Source organism: Capra hircus, chromosome 23 (genome assembly GCF_001704415.2).
Source record: "Capra hircus breed San Clemente chromosome 23, ASM170441v1, whole genome shotgun sequence".
Classification (NCBI taxonomy): Eukaryota; Metazoa; Chordata; class Mammalia; order Artiodactyla; family Bovidae; genus Capra; species Capra hircus.
The window spans coordinates 18,360,241-18,376,411 of record NC_030830.1 but is presented as its reverse complement, the minus strand read 5'-3'; the positions used below and the strand labels follow the sequence as shown (position 1 = coordinate 18,376,411).

At 43.6% G+C, this 16,171-nt stretch overlaps 1 protein-coding gene across 1 annotated transcript; it reads right to left on the bottom strand.

Moving 5' to 3' along the window:
- BTN2A2 (butyrophilin subfamily 2 member A2) lies at window positions 4,353-15,258 on the bottom strand. Its single transcript, XM_018038551.1, has 8 exons — window positions 14,932-15,258; window positions 14,345-14,472; window positions 13,196-13,543; window positions 9,956-10,237; window positions 8,440-8,661; window positions 8,019-8,039; window positions 7,894-7,919; window positions 4,353-6,188 (listed from the first exon to the last, which is right to left on the bottom strand). The coding sequence occupies exons 2-8, from the start codon at window positions 14,433-14,435 to the stop codon at window positions 5,559-5,561; spliced, it is 1,620 nt and encodes a 539-aa protein (XP_017894040.1). The 5' UTR covers window positions 14,436-14,472; window positions 14,932-15,258; the 3' UTR covers window positions 4,353-5,558.

Genomic DNA, 16,171 nt, shown 5'->3' with positions numbered 1-16,171 from the left:
AGAAGCTGAGCTGCCTAGCCACTGCAGCTTGAAGCAGAAAAGCCCAGCTGAGTTGAGGACTAGATTAGCCACACTCAGCTGACACCTCGACATATGAATAATAACAACTGAGTGTTATTTTAAGCCAGTAACTTTTAGGGTGATTCATTACTTAGCAATAAGTACCCAATGTAGAAACTTGTTCTTAGAAGTGCAATATTAAAAAACAGCCTTCAAGGAGGGGCAATACAGGGCTAGGGGAATACTATTAGGTGTAACATAAACTACAAGGATATAGTAGTGTACAATAGTTTACAATAACTAAATAGACTATAACCTTTACAAATTGTGGCTTACTATATTGTACACCTATAACTTATATAATATTGTACAGCAAATACACATCAATTTTAAAAATTTTTTAATAAAAAATAAAAATCAACTCTCTGAGGATCCCTGGCTGTGCAAATTAAACTGACGAAGACAAATTAACAGGAGAAAAGCATACAAATTTATTGATTTTTTACATGTGTTACTTGAGAGACCTCACAAGAGATTGAAGACCTGAAGAAGTGGTCAGAGCAGGAAGTTTCAATCCATTTTAGGCAAAGAAACAAATTTGTGAGGAATTGATGAGACAAAGGGGCTCAGGGTAAGAGTAAATTGTGAAGTAAATTGTGAAGAAATAACAGATTTGTTTATATAGCCTTCCCCTTGGTGATAAAGACATCTTCTTGCTACCTGATACAGGGAAGTTACCTTTCATATATGGAATTTATAGTTCTGCTTTCAGGGAAAAAACAGTGACGGGCAGGTGCCTTTCTCCTGCAATTTTCTTAGACTCCTTCCTCTTAAGATATTCTATATGCCAAGGTGCTATGTTTTGGAATAGTGTGCCCAGTACTAGCTTCTGGAGGCTACCCATTTCTCTAACATCAAGTTCACTAGTATAACATCTTCAAAGTTTTCTATTTTTCTCTTTTAAAAGGAAATTCTTTCTTTCTTTCTTTTTGGCTCACCCTGCAGTGATCTTATTTTGCCCACCTCGAATTGAACTCATCCTCAGCAGTGAAAATGCAGAAACCTAACCACTGGATCACCAGGGAATTACCAGAAATTATTCTGTTACTTCCTTGTTTACAATAATAGTTTCCAATTATAGTTAGAAGAAAACATAAACTCTTTTTGCTACCTCAAGAGTCCACACTGCATTTGCGCTCCCTATTTCTCTGGCCTGTCCACACTTTTCCCTACCATCCTTTGGCTGCTCTGATCTTTCTATTCTGATAGCAGCCCAAATCCAACTGCACCCTAGTCCTTTCCCCTTGATACTGTTTTTCTAACTGTGTAGTGAGATGTCTGGCCTTTGTCTAGTCTCCTGGGAAATAACCTAAACCCTTGAAATTTCCTGAGTATTAAGAGTGTTGTATTATTCCTGGTGAGCTCACTGGATTGAACCTGATAGTTTATTCTAATGAGATGGTGAGTCAGCAAAACAGAAAGTCCAATCATGTGCCAAGGGGATTGAGGATTTGAGCTTTTTGTGGTCAGCTTGACTCAGGAAGAGAGAGGGGCTGGAGAAGGAGTTCAATCACTATGTGGTCCACAATCATTCAAGGTTACATAATGAAAGCTCAGTAGAAATTATGGCCATTGCAACTTGGGTGTGCTCCCTGGTTGACAATACTCCATGCATGACACCTGTCTTAATTACTGTTATTTTTCATCAAAGCCTAGACAGTGGTTGGCTCATGGCCAACAGTTAATGGTTGTTAGATGGATGTAAGAATAAGCTGCATGTGTGCTGATTCATAATCCCAAGAGACTGCTTGGATTATAAATGTTAGTTTATTTACTGATAATTGTACATATACCTTATCTGTGTCAGATTACTTATGTCTCTAATATCAAAGTCCTCTAAGCTTGATCATTAATAGTAATTGTAATTAAAAGGTCTTGGATAATTATATACATACCTTGTGTTTTATGGTATGAAAGGGTTGATTTAGAGCCAAGCATCAGGGAGACTGGGGAGAAAAATGAATGATCCTGTGAACCAGTGTGGCAGCAATGTGCCTGGCTGTTTCCTGTCAAGCTTGTGTAAACAGTTATGTGATCAAGGAAAGCTCTCCATGAGTCTAGAGATATGTAAGTTTCACTTTCCCTTAAGCTGAGAAGACTTCTAATAATGGTAGGATGTGCCAAGAAGACCTAACTTCCAATCTCCCCACCTCACCTCCCTCCTTGGCCTAGCCCACTCTCCCCCACATGGGGATCAAAGGGGACAAGATTAACCACTGAAGAAACTATTACCCAATAGTCACTGATGATAACTCCCAGTCCATCTGAGGTAAAAGATTAAAGTCCCTCTTTGATATGTATAACTGAGTCACTTTGCTGTACACCTGAAACTATCACATGTTAATCAACTATTACTCCAATATTAATTTTTTTCAAAGTCTCTCTTTAATTAAACTAAGATACCAAAAATCTGAAAAACTTCCACTAGAAGGTCTTGATTCAGAATTCTTTGAAGTTGAACAGAAAATGTCTGGAGTCACCCAACATTTTTGGGTTGAATCCAAGTCACAATCAGAGCCCAGAGGGCAGATGGGAGTCATAGACACTGTGGCTGTCAGCCACTGAGGGTGCTGGAATCATTATAACTGGGCCTGACTCAACGAAGGGGGAAAGTCCCTGGGGGCCATTCCCCTTTTCTCCATACTCTACTCCACCTCCCTCCCAGGCCCCAAATCCAAGAAGAAGGAAATTCTGGAAAATTTAATTCCCCATGCTGTTAAGAATGAGTAATCTGGGGCCTCCCTGGTGGTCCAGTGGTTAGGATTCTGTGCTTTGCAACCTGTGCAGTGAGGCCAAAAAAAAAAAAAGTAATCCTTTTAGGAAGAGGAAATAATAACACTCGGGTGACTCCAGACATTTTCTGTTCACTTGAGCTTTGGTTTTCCGTGAGATTCTGCTTCAGTTTGATTCTCAGCACTTTGCTATGGAGGCCCCAGATAGTCTGTCTTCTTTCTACTTGTTTGTCCCATTCTCAGTCTTTGCTCTGACAGTAGAGGGTTATGTCCTTTAACTAGTTAGTTTATTTCTGCTTTGGGGCTTGTAGGCACAAGATTCCTGCCACTTGGGAATCTTTCTTAGTCCTCGAGTCTCAGAAGACCCATCACTTCCTTCAGGAACCCTTCCTTAACTTTACCATCTAATTTTCTATCCAAAGTAGCCCACCTCAGCTCCCACCCATTCCTCTCTATAATATCATCCTGTTTATTTCCTTCATGGCACAACAGACTGCACATATCAACACATTAAAGGTGATAAATTTCTTGAGAATGAATGAATAAGTAAATATATGAATGAAAGATTGAGTAAAGGAAGCTGGGAGCTGAGTTCTATGCTATTTTATACAGTGATTAGCAGAGCATTGGGTTCATACTTAGTTTCAATAAATACTTAAAACATCTAAATTTTATGTTTAGAAGCTGCCTTAAAGATGAGACAATTTTTTTAAAAAGTATGAATGAAAACTCTATTTTCCTTAAACAACAACAAAAATCACTTTAACTTGCTAGACCACACTATTTCACTGTGAAATGGGGATTAGTATATTTCTTATGAGAAAGCAAGGATACTGAATAAATAAAAGTGTTTTACAAACTATAATAAAAGATATGCAAACCCACGCAAAGTCTTATTTTTTGGAATACCAAAACACTGAAAAGCTGTAATTTTTCTAAGATTAATACAGGCAGGTATTAGTAGCACTTGTTTCCTGACTCGCAGTCTGGTGCTTTTAGTTAAAACTGCTCAAATGTTATCATGTCAACAGCACCAAAAATAAAACACATGCACATTAATAAACCAGTTTTCCAACTCAGCAAATCACCAAGTTCAATGTTTCAGATTTTTTCTAGAATGTGTCCATCGTGACACCTTGTTTACTGTAGGAACTGCAGTAATACAATTTTGAACTTTTTAAGTATCTTTTAAATTTTTCAGCCAAGTTTTACAATTGGATGGCCGAATTACATAAAGTCCAAAATACTACCATTTATGTCATAATTTTAAATGCCTGACTCAATTCCAGGATCCTTTATCTTGGTTCTCAAAGGATGTTTTACAGATTTTGGGGGGGCAATCTCTGTTACATTTTGAGTCTACAAAGTTAATATTGTTTCATAATAAGATATTATTTGTCATTTTTCCTCTCATTCTCTCAGTAGTGTAGATAATGCTTTCTAGAGCCTCCATGATCTGTGATTCCAGCATTGAATACAGAGGCAGATGGTGAGGATCTAGCTACCTTCTAGGAGCCAGACATTAGATTTGCAAAAACATGAAAAAATACCACACTTCTCAATAAACTTTATTTTACATTGGAAACAACAGATAGTGATCATTCCTGAAACATGTTTTTCATATTAACCTATAATTGACTTGTTCCTTTTTAAATATGTTAATAAATACATTAAAAATAGTTCTCAGTTTAATCTCTAATGCCACACATATTGATAGATATAACCCAGATGAGCAAAAGCACTTTTCTGTCCTCAATGATTTTTATGTGTCTAAATGCATCCTAAGTCCAAAAAGCTGGAAAGCACTGCTCTCCTCACTGAACCTGAACTTTGAGATCCACTTGGTCCAATGCTTATCTGCTCATCTGGGACCTTAAACCTTAGGCCACACCCAATAACAAAGTACTGACGCCTTGTTTATTGTAGGGACACCTGAGCCAGGCCAGGCCCAGATGCATCCTTGTCCTTCATCCTCCTTCATCCTAGATCATCCTGAATCTAGGCCTGTGGAGCTTTACTGCATGCTCTGGAAATCCTGGGGGTGGGTTAGAAATAGACCTTCTGTCTTACTTCCTCCATCTCTGACCTCCATTTCCGGCTCCCTGCCCCTCTTACCTCCCAGTATGTCCCGTTGTCCTTGCCCCAGATCCACAGTGAAAGTGCAAGTCCAAGTCACTCAGTCGTGTCCGATTCTTTGTGGCCCCATGGACTTTACAGTCCACAGAATTCTCCAGGCCAGAATACTGGAGTGGGGAGCCTTTCCCTTCTCCAGGGGATTTTCCCAACCCCAGGATCAAACCCAGGTCTCCCACATTGCGGGTGGATTCTTTACCAGCTGAGCTACACGGGAAGCCCAAGAATACTGGAGTGGGTAGCCTATCCCTTCTCCAGCAGATTGCAGGTGGATTCTTTACCAACTAAGCTATTAGGGAATCCCCAGATCCACAGTATCTGATGTCAATTCCAGTCTTGGGCTGAATGCGTCATCCGATGTTAAAGCAGCTGGTTCTCTGCCTGTCACTTTCTCACACTTACTTGTTGGTTGGGAGCCATGTGGCAGCACTTAGTGCTCCTGAGACTGGCCCCTGCCCCATGGTTACATGCAGCAAGTTACTAAAGCAATAGTCGAATGAGGGAGACACATGCTCCGGGGGGTGAAGACATGTCCGGGGGAACCCCGGGGGAGACTCTCCTGTGACCAGAAGGAAGGAGGATAGTATTCCTCCAGGTGATGCTGTAGTAGAGGTGGCCTGGGCCGGGGTTTCCCTACCTGGCTCTGAGACCAGGGAATTGGTGGTTGTGGTGGGTCTCTGCCCTGTAAAGGACCAGGCCCCCCTCAGGCACTGTGACCCCCTGGGCCCCTCTAAACGATGGACAGATATAGAGGGGGCTGTCATCGGATCCCAGCCTGAAGAAGGGCCTCAGGGGCCCAGAGAAGGGTGAACGGGGACATGTGTAGATGTGTGACCTGTCCTTCATGTTATAGAAGGACACATCTCCAGCTTCACAGTCCAGGAAGACGCCCACCCGGTGAAGACGCTCTTTCAGGGGGAGAATCTTCTCTGGGGAGGAGAGGGCACGGTATTGGTTCTCAAACATCTCCAGGGTCCAGAAGCCATTCTGAGGAACCAGGAGGGCCTCCCCTTTCCTCTCAACATTGTCTCTACAAACCCCCACAGCCCACACCATCACGTTTTCGACATCCACCTCCCAGAAATGTCTCCCTAAGGAGTAGCTCTCCAGGCCCAGGACACAAGGTCGACAGTCGAATCTCTCCGGGTTGTCAGGCACGCTCTGCCTGGAAGGGCCCCTTCTCACACTTCTCTGGTCCTCTGACAGGAAGAGCTCAGGATGAGCAGTGTCTGGGTCCAGGACCACATCAGCTGCAGAGGAAATCTCAGGTTTAGGCCTGGGATCTCACAAGACTGTGAGATCCTGAGACCAGGACCTGACTCCAGGTCCCCTGAGAGATCTCAGAAAGCATGGGGAGGATCCCTTGGGTAACAGCCTTTTCCATGAAAGCCCCTTGACCCCAGATCCCAGGTAGCTCACAGATAGAATTAAATTACTGAGTCTGCACTTCTCTCTCTTGAGTGGCAGGAGTGCTGCCTCAGGTAGAGGAGGACTGGGGCTCTAAGAAATACAGAAAGTTCAGCCAATGAGCTGAAATGAATGGCTCCCACTTTCTCTCAAAGTTCTCAGATCTGTCAGCTTTTTCTATTCAAGATATATGATCTCTGGGGCTCAAGTTAGAATAAAGTTCCCCAGTTGGCTTAAACTAGCAAAGAGAATCCATCCTCTTCCCCTCCCCCAATTAAGCAAGTAAGGCCGATTTTTCCCTATACAGATAAGGGTGATTAAGGGTCCCTACACGGTCCTCTGTGTCCTACTGGTTTAACCTGCTGACAACTGATTTAAATGACTAAGAAGAGCCCCCTTCAGAAGCTAAAAAAGGAAGATAATGTCCCCCAAAGTCATCCTGCTGCCTGAGAAGTAAGTATGGCAAAAGGTAGGGGAAACTATATCCATCCATTTTGCTTTAATAACATGGGTGTGTGGACTACAGTTATGACCTGTCTGGATATAAGAAATGTTTCAGACCCCTAACATTCTGCAGCCATCTCTGCAGTTGCTTTTTGGCAGTTACTATTAGTCAGTCTACATCTAATACAAAACAACTGTGTTAAAATGATTTTCTTCTTTCTCCAAATTGATATGTCTGATGGTGATGATTTTGAAATTTGAAAGAGGAAACGTCTGAGTGCTGTGGGATCCAGCAAAGGCTGAATTCTTTGATGCTCTTGAGCAGAAGGTGACAAATTATAAAACTCAAAAGTGCTTACTAGGACCAGGTCACTGGACCCTGTACTTTCCCTCTTGCCCACATCCCTTCCCCTATACACAGAATATCAGTGCTCTCTTGGAGCAGGAAGGTATTTCTGGCCTCTACACACCCCTGAGCCGGGCCTGGGAACTTCATTGCCTTTCCCACACATAGCTCTTCCACTGTGTAGTCTATATACCAGTGAGTGACTTCCCTCACTCACTATGTATGGTAGACCTTTGGTGATCATGGATGCTGCTGCTGCTGCTGCTAAGTCGCTTCAGTCGTGTTCGACTCTGTGCAACCCCATAGACGGCAGCCCACTAGGCTCCCCTGTCCCTGGAATTCTCCAAGCAAGAATACTGGAGTGGGTTGCCATTTCCTTCTCCAGTGCATGAAAGTGAAAAGTGAAAGTGAAGTCACTCTGTCGTGTCCGACTTGTAGCGACCCCATGGACTGTAGGCCACCAGACTCCTCTGTCCGTGGGATTTTCCAGGCAAGGGTACTGGAGTGGAGTGCCACTGCCTTCTCCGGATCATGGATCAAATTATTCTAAAAAAGAAAGGATGGTCAGGAGTAAACTATAGAATTGGTTAAGCCCTGTGGTGTCTCTGACAGCAGAGGTAGAATCCAGCACTGGGTGGGATCCTGCTAGTGCACTAACCCAGGCTCCTGCTTCCCCAGCCAGCTTTGGGCCCCCTTGCTCCTCTAATGTGTCGTGTTGGCTGCCTGGTGGGGAGAAAGCTCAGGATCTCAGGGAATGTTTGAGGCGCTCACCGCATGTAAGAGGCTTCTTCTCCATCCTGCAATGGGACAGGCAGAGAGATGAGCTTCATGAAATAATGACTAACAGAGAAGAATACAAATCATGCAGGGAGTAGTTCAGGAAATGCTAAACTTACGCAATTCTTCTTGAAGTTGCTCTGAAAAGGAAAAAGAAACAAATGAATGTCTTTAAGAGAAGAACTAAGAAAATCTGAGTTTGTCTTAAATAATGAAAAGTTGATCTTTTCTGTGAATACCACCACCCTCCTCCCTCACTGCCTAGGGAACTGACAAGATACCAGAAATGATATATGATCAGGTGGCTAGATACTATTAGTACTCATTTAGATTTGCTTTTGTCCAACAACATAGGGTTACACGTAGCCAGGTGAATGGATGCAGCATTTGCAGAGTGGAAGAAAGTCAGGTCTGAGGGATTCATTACTAGGATGTGAGAGTTCCAAGCCCTTGCTGCTGCTCTTATTCATGCCCACTCTGTTTCCCAGGCTTTTAGCTGGCCGAGTTGTGTGACAGTGAACTGTCCTCCTACTCTTTTACCTTTTGTTTGGCATTCTTTCTCTTTTTCCACACGTTCTTTCCCCAGTTCCTTACGTGTAATTTCTTTCTCTTCATTATCAGCTTCTTTTTGCATGGACAGAATCTTTTTTCCCAGCTGGAGTTTCTTGATGAGATAGATGCTCCCAGCAATGAGGAGAGGCAGAGTGGGCAGGATGACCGCCAGGGCCACCATCCAGGGAGATGTTCTGGGAATAAATGATTCTGAAAAGGGAGCCCCAAAATCCTATTTAGTGAGAAAAAGAAGCTCCAGAATCAGAGCCCCTCAGGGCACAGATCTAAAGAGCTCTCTCAGGTCCCTGCTCCACCAGCTTCTCTCTGAGAAACCCCAGCTAGGGAAAGAAACTTCGACTTTGCACAGGCTCACCCCACAGTGTTGCCAGGATTGGGGGCTCAGCAGACAAAAAAGCAAGTAACACCTTGAGTCACCATGAGTGGGACAAGGCTGACTAAAAGCTAACCAGCCATATAGAATCAGCACAGCCACTGTGTGATATAAGCCACCATCCCTTCTTGCCTGGAACATTACAATACCCTCCTTCCTGCTTCTGTCCATACCTTCTGCCCTTCTGCTGTCTGTCCTCAGCACAGCAGCCTAAGTGAGATCATGTTATTTCTTTGTTCAAAACCTTGCAATGTTTCCTATCTTATTGAGACTAAAAGCCAAAGTTCATTTGTGGCCTACACTGGCCCATACGATCCAGACCCATGGCCTCTCTGGATTCGTCTCCTCCAACTCTTCCTGGCCTCAATTCATTCCAATCTTATCTGTGTCTTAGGGGGTCTTTGAAAACTGCCAGATAAACTCCTGCCTCAGGAGTTTAAATATAATATTTTTCTACAATACTTATCACTGTCTCATACAGTCCGCAGTTTAATTACTTCACTCCTTGTTTTAATTAATGATTTCACTTATTGTCCTCTGCTGTTCTAGAATGTGAGACCCACAAGGGCAGGCATCTTCTTGTATTTTGTTCACTGATTTATCTTCGATTTCGAGAACAGTACCTTGAACATATGAGATACTTGTTTAGTACTTCTTTAATGCATTCATGAATGTCTATAGACAGACTTTCTTCAGCACTGTCCCTTGGGAAATCTCATGGGGAGGAAGGGAGGGCTTCAGCAGACACCACCCACCCACACCACCGTCCATTGTTTTAGGACTGTTCTAAATGTTTGAAAATTGCTGCAGGATAAGGACCATGATCAAACAACTACCAGATTTACCCTTAAAGAGGCTTCCTACCCCTGTGTTTTGAGACAATTTGATTTTCCTCTTATGACAAGGAGAGGCCTCAGCTCAGCTGTAGCTTCCAGATCTTCAGGGCTCAGGATCTTTCTACCCCATGGCCCTACCTCCTCATCCCCCTGCTGGGCCCCAATCTGTCTGCTGAGCATCCTGCCTCCATGAACTGAGCCTCTGGAAAAAAAGAAAAAAAAGGAAGGAAGGAGGGAAGGAAGGAAGAAATGAGCCTCCAGAGAGCAGGGAACTAACCTGGAATGAAAATCACAGTTTCCTTCTCCTGGTTGAGCAGGGTGTTGCTGACAGAGCAGGACATGTTCCGCACCGAATGGTCCCTGATGATCACAGCCGTGGTGACCAGAAAGAGCCCGTCTGCACTCACAGTGTAAGACTCTTCCAGGGGGGGCATGATCTCACCATGAGGGTCCCTCCACACAGCTTGGGGCTTTGGGTACCACCCTGCAGATACACACTCCAGCCGGATGCCTCCATCCTCGAGGCCCTTCATTTCAATAACGGGTTTAGAGCCCAGGCCTGGGGAGAGAGACCAGGGCTTAGTGACAGAGGTAATGAATGGTGTCTTAGCCAAAGTGTCTTAGGATAGCAGCTCTTAGTGATGAAGAGGTAAGAAAGCAAGAGGCTGGTGTCCAGAAAATACTATTAGGCACATTCCAATCACTCTCTTCTGTGAAGGGAGAAACAGGGAGGGATGGAAGAAGGAAGGAAGAAGACAGTAAGGAGAAAAGGAAGGAAGAAAACCCCGGTTTTGGAGAATACCAGGAGGCCAACATGTACAAAAAAAAATGTGAGATCTCTGAGGGGAAATGCTTACATTGCACTCTTCTTCGGGCTCTCCCTACGGACTCCATCACAGGAGCAAGCATCTATCTGCCTCCTAATAAATGTTTGTTGACTGATTCATTCAGCTAGAGATTTTAATTTTCTCACTTCTGGGTGGGTGTGTCCACTCTGATCAGAAACAAATAGGTCTAGGCTTTCACTTTCTGCCCTGAGAGGACTTCTCAGCAGCTCTGGCTTCTTGAAGTTTTAAGCTCAATATAATAAGGACAGAAACCTGCCAGGCTGGCAGAATTCTAAGAAACTTTTTGACTTCAAGGCACTGTCTCCCTTCTCCTGGTTTAGGGCTTCACATCACCACAGCTATCTGATAATCTAAAAGAGGTGTTGGTTTTTAGGAGAATTGACAGAGCTAGCATGCAAAGCCAGGCCTTATGCCCCAATTCAGAGATATTTACCTTCCACAAATTATACCAAAGACAAAATTAAACCTCACTTAAGTCTTACTGATTCTTCCTCAATTTGATCTTTTCAAGATGGAAAATAAAAACAACTAGTTGTGGATTGAAAGCCTGGCACGGAAACTCTGAAGCAGGATAAGATTTAAAAGAACTCAACAACTTGGGAAGAAATCCTACAAAACGTTTCAGGGGGGTTCAGTAAAGGCAAGTATGAGACAACAGATCTAAGGACAAAACCAGCCAGCCAATTAACCAAACCAAAAAACAGTAAAGCCAACAAAAAATTGTACAATGACTCAATTCAGAGTGGGATAGCCCAGGCCAGGGTCATGTTTACCATAATCTGCCAAGCTCTCTTTCCCTCTGCCAAGGTGAACCATAAAGTTCCAAGCAGGTCTGTATGAAGTAGAGCCCCCCAGACTCATGAAGGATATACTTCATGTGTCAGAAATAGATTTTTTTGTTGATTTAACCTACTAAGATTTGAGGGCTGCTTAGACAAGAGCATAAGCTCAACAATCCTGACTAAAGCGTATGTCAAAGATGATTAAAAGCATGGACTGGTAAGAGGCTCATGGGGAAAGGTGAAAAATAAAATAGATCTCAGGCTTAGACTAGAGATAGCTCAGGTATGATGTGATGACCACTTACAGCTTTATGGAGCAGATTCATTTATTCCATCAATAATATTTACTGAGCATCTGTTATGCTCCAGGTTCAGTTCTAAAGATGTGGATACAGCAAGAACAAAAGAGAAAACAACCCTTTATGAAAACTACATTTTAGTGGAAGAGACACAATAATCTGGATAAATAAGTAAAATGCATACTCTGTAAGATGGTGAGATGTACCAAGGGAAAAAGCAGGGAAGGGAGAGGAAATGAAAAGCATCAAGAACAGCGTTTGATCCTCACAGTCACGGAAAATAACTTACTAGAAAGAAAAAACAGATTGAAGTCAAATGTGAAAAACTTCTCTTTGGACTTAATGAAAAAGGTGTGGAGCATCCTATACGATCGGTGAGAGTGTATATTGGTACAAACACTTTGCAAAACAAATGTGTACTATTAATGATGAAGATAAATATATCTCATTATACAGCACTTTTACTCCTAGGAACCTGTCTCAGCTGGGGATTTTGAGAAACGGCATGTTATGGATTGAACTGTGTCCCTGCAAAATTTTTATGCTGAATCCCTAATCTCCAGTCCCTTAGAACATGCCTGTATTTGGAGACAGGGCTTTTAAAGAGGTAATTAAGTCAATGTGAGGCTGTTAGGGTGGGCCCTGATCCAATCTGCTAGAGTCCTTATAAAAAGATTAGGACACTCAGAGATACAAGAAATGTACACCCATAGAGCAAAGGCCACATTAGGACCCAGACAGAAGACCAGGTGAGGACCCAGCAAGAAGGTAGCCACCTGCAGTCCAAGGAGAGAGGCTGCAGGAGAAACCAAACCTGCTGACAGCTTGATCTTGGACTTAACAACCTCCAGAACTGTGAGAAAACACATTTCTGTTATTTAAGCCACACAGTTCGTGGCATTTTGTCATGGCAGCCCTAGCAAACTGACACTGTCAGTAGAAGGCAGCATCCTATCTATTGATATGAGGAGTGGCTGTAGCTCATAATAATTCAGTAATCTGTACATTAATGTTCTACAAATTTTTCTGCACGAGTACTCTGTTTAATGGGCCTTCCCAGGTGGTTCAGTGATAAAGAATCTATCTGCAGTTCAGGAGACGCAGGTTTGATCCCTGGGTTGGGAAAGGAACCTGGGGAAGGAAATGGCAACCCACTCCAGTATTCTTGCCTTGGAAATCCCATGGACAGAGAAACCTGGCGGACTACAGTTCATGGGGTCACAAGGAGTTGGACACAACACAGGGACTAAACAACAACAAATTCTTTTTAACAATAAAAATGTCTAATTTTAAAACATGTTACTGAGAAATATGCTTAGAGATTTCTCGGAAGTAGGCATAAGGATAATCTGTAGGGACTAAGCATTCGCCCCTGCTCAAGATGACAGTTGTGTCTCAAGAGCTGATACCCACAGTAGCAGAGCAAACCCATTCAGTGAGTCCTTGAGGAGGGAAAAGCCACCCTCCCTGTTTACAGGGAATTCTAGGTGCAAACTCCACTGATCTGCAGGGGGCCTGGAGTGAGGAGAAAAACTTTCCCAAAGAGTCAGGCTGTGAAAAAGCAGTCTCACAAAATGAAAGCACGCACTTATCACTATCAGGTGCACGATGGCCTCATCGTAAGATCTGCCTTCTTGAAAATAACAGCAGTAGAAGCCGTTTTCGTGGGCGGTGACGTTGTGTATGATCAGCCCCACACTCCCCTTGCTGATGGCTTCACTCACAAAAGTTGTTCTTCCCCGGTATTGCTCCATCTGCTCGTCTGTTCTCTCCCGCCTGCCCTTGTACACGAACACCGCAGGGGAAAACTGTGCCCGGAACCACCGCACCTCCATATCCTCAGCGTTTTTCTCAGGTGACAGGTGGCAGCGTAACATGACGTTTTCTCCCACCACAGCCAGGACTGGATAAGCTGGTCCCAGGACATTAAACTGGACTGTTACACAAAGCGGTAGAATCAGACAAGGGCACCAGCCGTCAACTCTCTGAGACAGCAAAGGAACTGGGTGTTCCAGGGGACAGACATGTTCTCTCTAAGGCCACAGGGACTTCCTGGGCTGAGGATTTTGGGGGCCAAGGGATGTGGCTGGTCGGTAGTAAACAAAACAAAACAAAACAAAAAACACCTAGTAGGAGTGTCTAGCAGGTGGTACTAATGCTTCATGAACAACACATTGAGAAGCCTATGCTGATCACCCCTCATGAACCCTGAGCTCACAGAGGTTTTCTTCTGTTTCCCAAACCAGTGCAGTGCCTGAGGTATAGGTTATAAACTCTAGCTATCCAGTGTGATCACCACTAGCTAGTCCCAATTGGCATGCGCTGTAATGTAAAAGACACACAATTTTGAAAATTTTGAATAAGAAAGTTAAATATCTCATTGTTCATATTTTACATTAATTAAAATTTTAAATAATAATACTTTGGTTATTTGGAGTTAAAATGTTTTATGAAAGTTTGTTTCATCGGTTGGTTTCCTTTTCCTTTTTAACATGTAGCTACTAAGGATTTTTAAGTTATATATACAGCTTGGCTTTCTGGCTCTCACTGGATTGCTACTAGAGTGTGCCTGGGATCCATCTGATGACTGTGATCCATTTGATGACTGTGTGCAGAATGAAAGGGTGAGTAAGCACAACTGCAGCCCTTCTTTACAGACTTCTTTAAGCCCTTTGCAGACTTAAGTGTCGATTTTCCTTTCTGAGGAGTTGATAGGAGTTAGTGGCTACACCCCTACCTGAGACCGGTGCAAAGGAGCTGAGCAGGTGGAAGAAGAGAAGGAAGCCTGGCAGGGAAAAATACAGAGAAGCAACTGGCTCCATAAGCATCCAAGAAGAGTCACCTGGAGAGGCAGCGACGGGAGACCTAGAAAGACGTGGAGAATCAGCCAAGGAGACTTGGCACCATAGTTCTGATCTAGGTCACACTTTCCTGTAACCCATGTTGGTATCATCAGCGCCCCAGTTTCTCTCTTGGGCCGCCCCCTTCGACTCCCGGTTTAGGTATTTCCCTATAGATTGATCCTTTAAACACTGCATGGAATGTCAACAATACAGCGATCTGGAAGGCAGTTCTCCCCTCTCCTCGGCTCACTTTTCCAGCCAGAGTTGAGTTTCTTCAGATGTCACTTGATACTCTTCCAAACCCTCCCTCCGTTTTCTTCCAGAGATTCAGGCTAGAGGCCAAGATAAGACCACCCTCGCCCCCGGAAGCCTCCCTTCCCGGGGTCCCCCCCTTTCCCCTTATTGGGTTTTGTTCCTCCCATCTACCGCCTCCCACCCTCTGCCCCACCCCGAGCAGTCGCGCATCCCCTCTCGTTTTTACCTTCTAGAATGAACTTCTGCGTTTTCTTTTCTCCTCCCTCCGCTCAAATAATGATTTTCTGGCTGTCCCTCTTCCCTCTAAACCCGCCCAGGGGCATATTCACCACCCTTCGGAAAGCGGAGAAAAAAGCATTTCTTCACCTCCCGTTAGTGGCGGGGTGGGGCTTGCGGGCCCCGGGTCCCGGTCCACCTGGTGATCACAAAGTCACAATATTTTCAATGAATTATTCAGAGCCGGCTGTGGGTCAGCCAGCCAATGGCATCCTTGAGCTTGCTTTCTCACTAGTTACTCGGCAGAACACACAGAAACAGTACAGGAATTGAAACCTTCAGCTGTGCAGAGCCTTTTAATAATTTCTTTTTCTTTTTGTACAGAAGCGTGATACTTTTCTTTTTCTTTTGAAGCCTTGAGATTTCCCCAAGGATTTTGGCATTGCTTGTAATCACCAGAAGAGGCCTCCCCATTTGTGTGTGTATGTGTGTGTGTTTGTTTAGTGGTTGGGGTGTGGGCAGGTGATGATGTCAGCAAAGCACATCTCAATTTCACATATTTCTTGGTGCTGGTTAGATGGGATGGAGCCCTGTTGCTACATGACAACCAACTGATTAATGTACCCTTTATGTCATTTTTCTTTTAGTTGGCTTTCTCTTCTTATTTATTTTCAAACTTGCAATTTCCTGGGATTACATCTCAAACAGACAACCTGACGCAAAGTTCTTGGCTCAGAGTCAGCTTTGGGGGAACCTGATCTAAGAGATGAGATCAGTAGAAATTTCACCAGACGTCATCAACAGGGAAAATCACCTTTTCTGCAAAGGGATACTTACATACATACCTGAGTCTAGTAACTGAATGAAGAACTACAGATTAAATTTCCAAAAAGAGTCACTCCTGTTGAGAGTCACAGGAATGAATCTCCAATCATGGAGGCCCTTAGCATACGCAGAACAGAGGCCTCTTTAAGAGAGAGCAAGGCCATGGCTATGTGTGCTAGGCTGAAGAGTTCACACCATAATCTTTATAGCCTCTGATTATGACACATTACATGGCAAAAAGAGACTTTACAGGTTGGAATTACGGTTATGCCTCTTAAAGTAGACAGATTATCCTGGATACATAGGAAGATTATCTTGGATTATCTGGATGGACACAATCTAATTACATAAATTCTTTAAAAATGGGAAGAAGCAGGAGAGTCAAAGAGATTCAGTGGAAGAAGATCCAGGGTGGATTCCAAGAT

What these genes read in the sequence shown, in the direction of transcription:
- BTN2A2 (XM_018038551.1), bottom strand. Translation starts at nt 14,435, where the DNA reads ATGCTTATGGAGCCAGTTGCTTCTCTGTATTTTTCCCTGCCAGGCTTC. An exon ending in CTCCTTTGCACCGGTCTCAG is followed by an intron (nt 13,544 to 14,344) that starts GTAGGGGTGTAG and finishes TTTGTGTAACAG; the next exon opens with TCCAGTTTAATGTCCTGGGA. An exon ending in GAAAGAATGCCAAACAAAAG is followed by an intron (nt 8,040 to 8,439) that starts GTAAAAGAGTAG and finishes TTTCCTTTTCAG; the next exon opens with AGCAACTTCAAGAAGAATTG.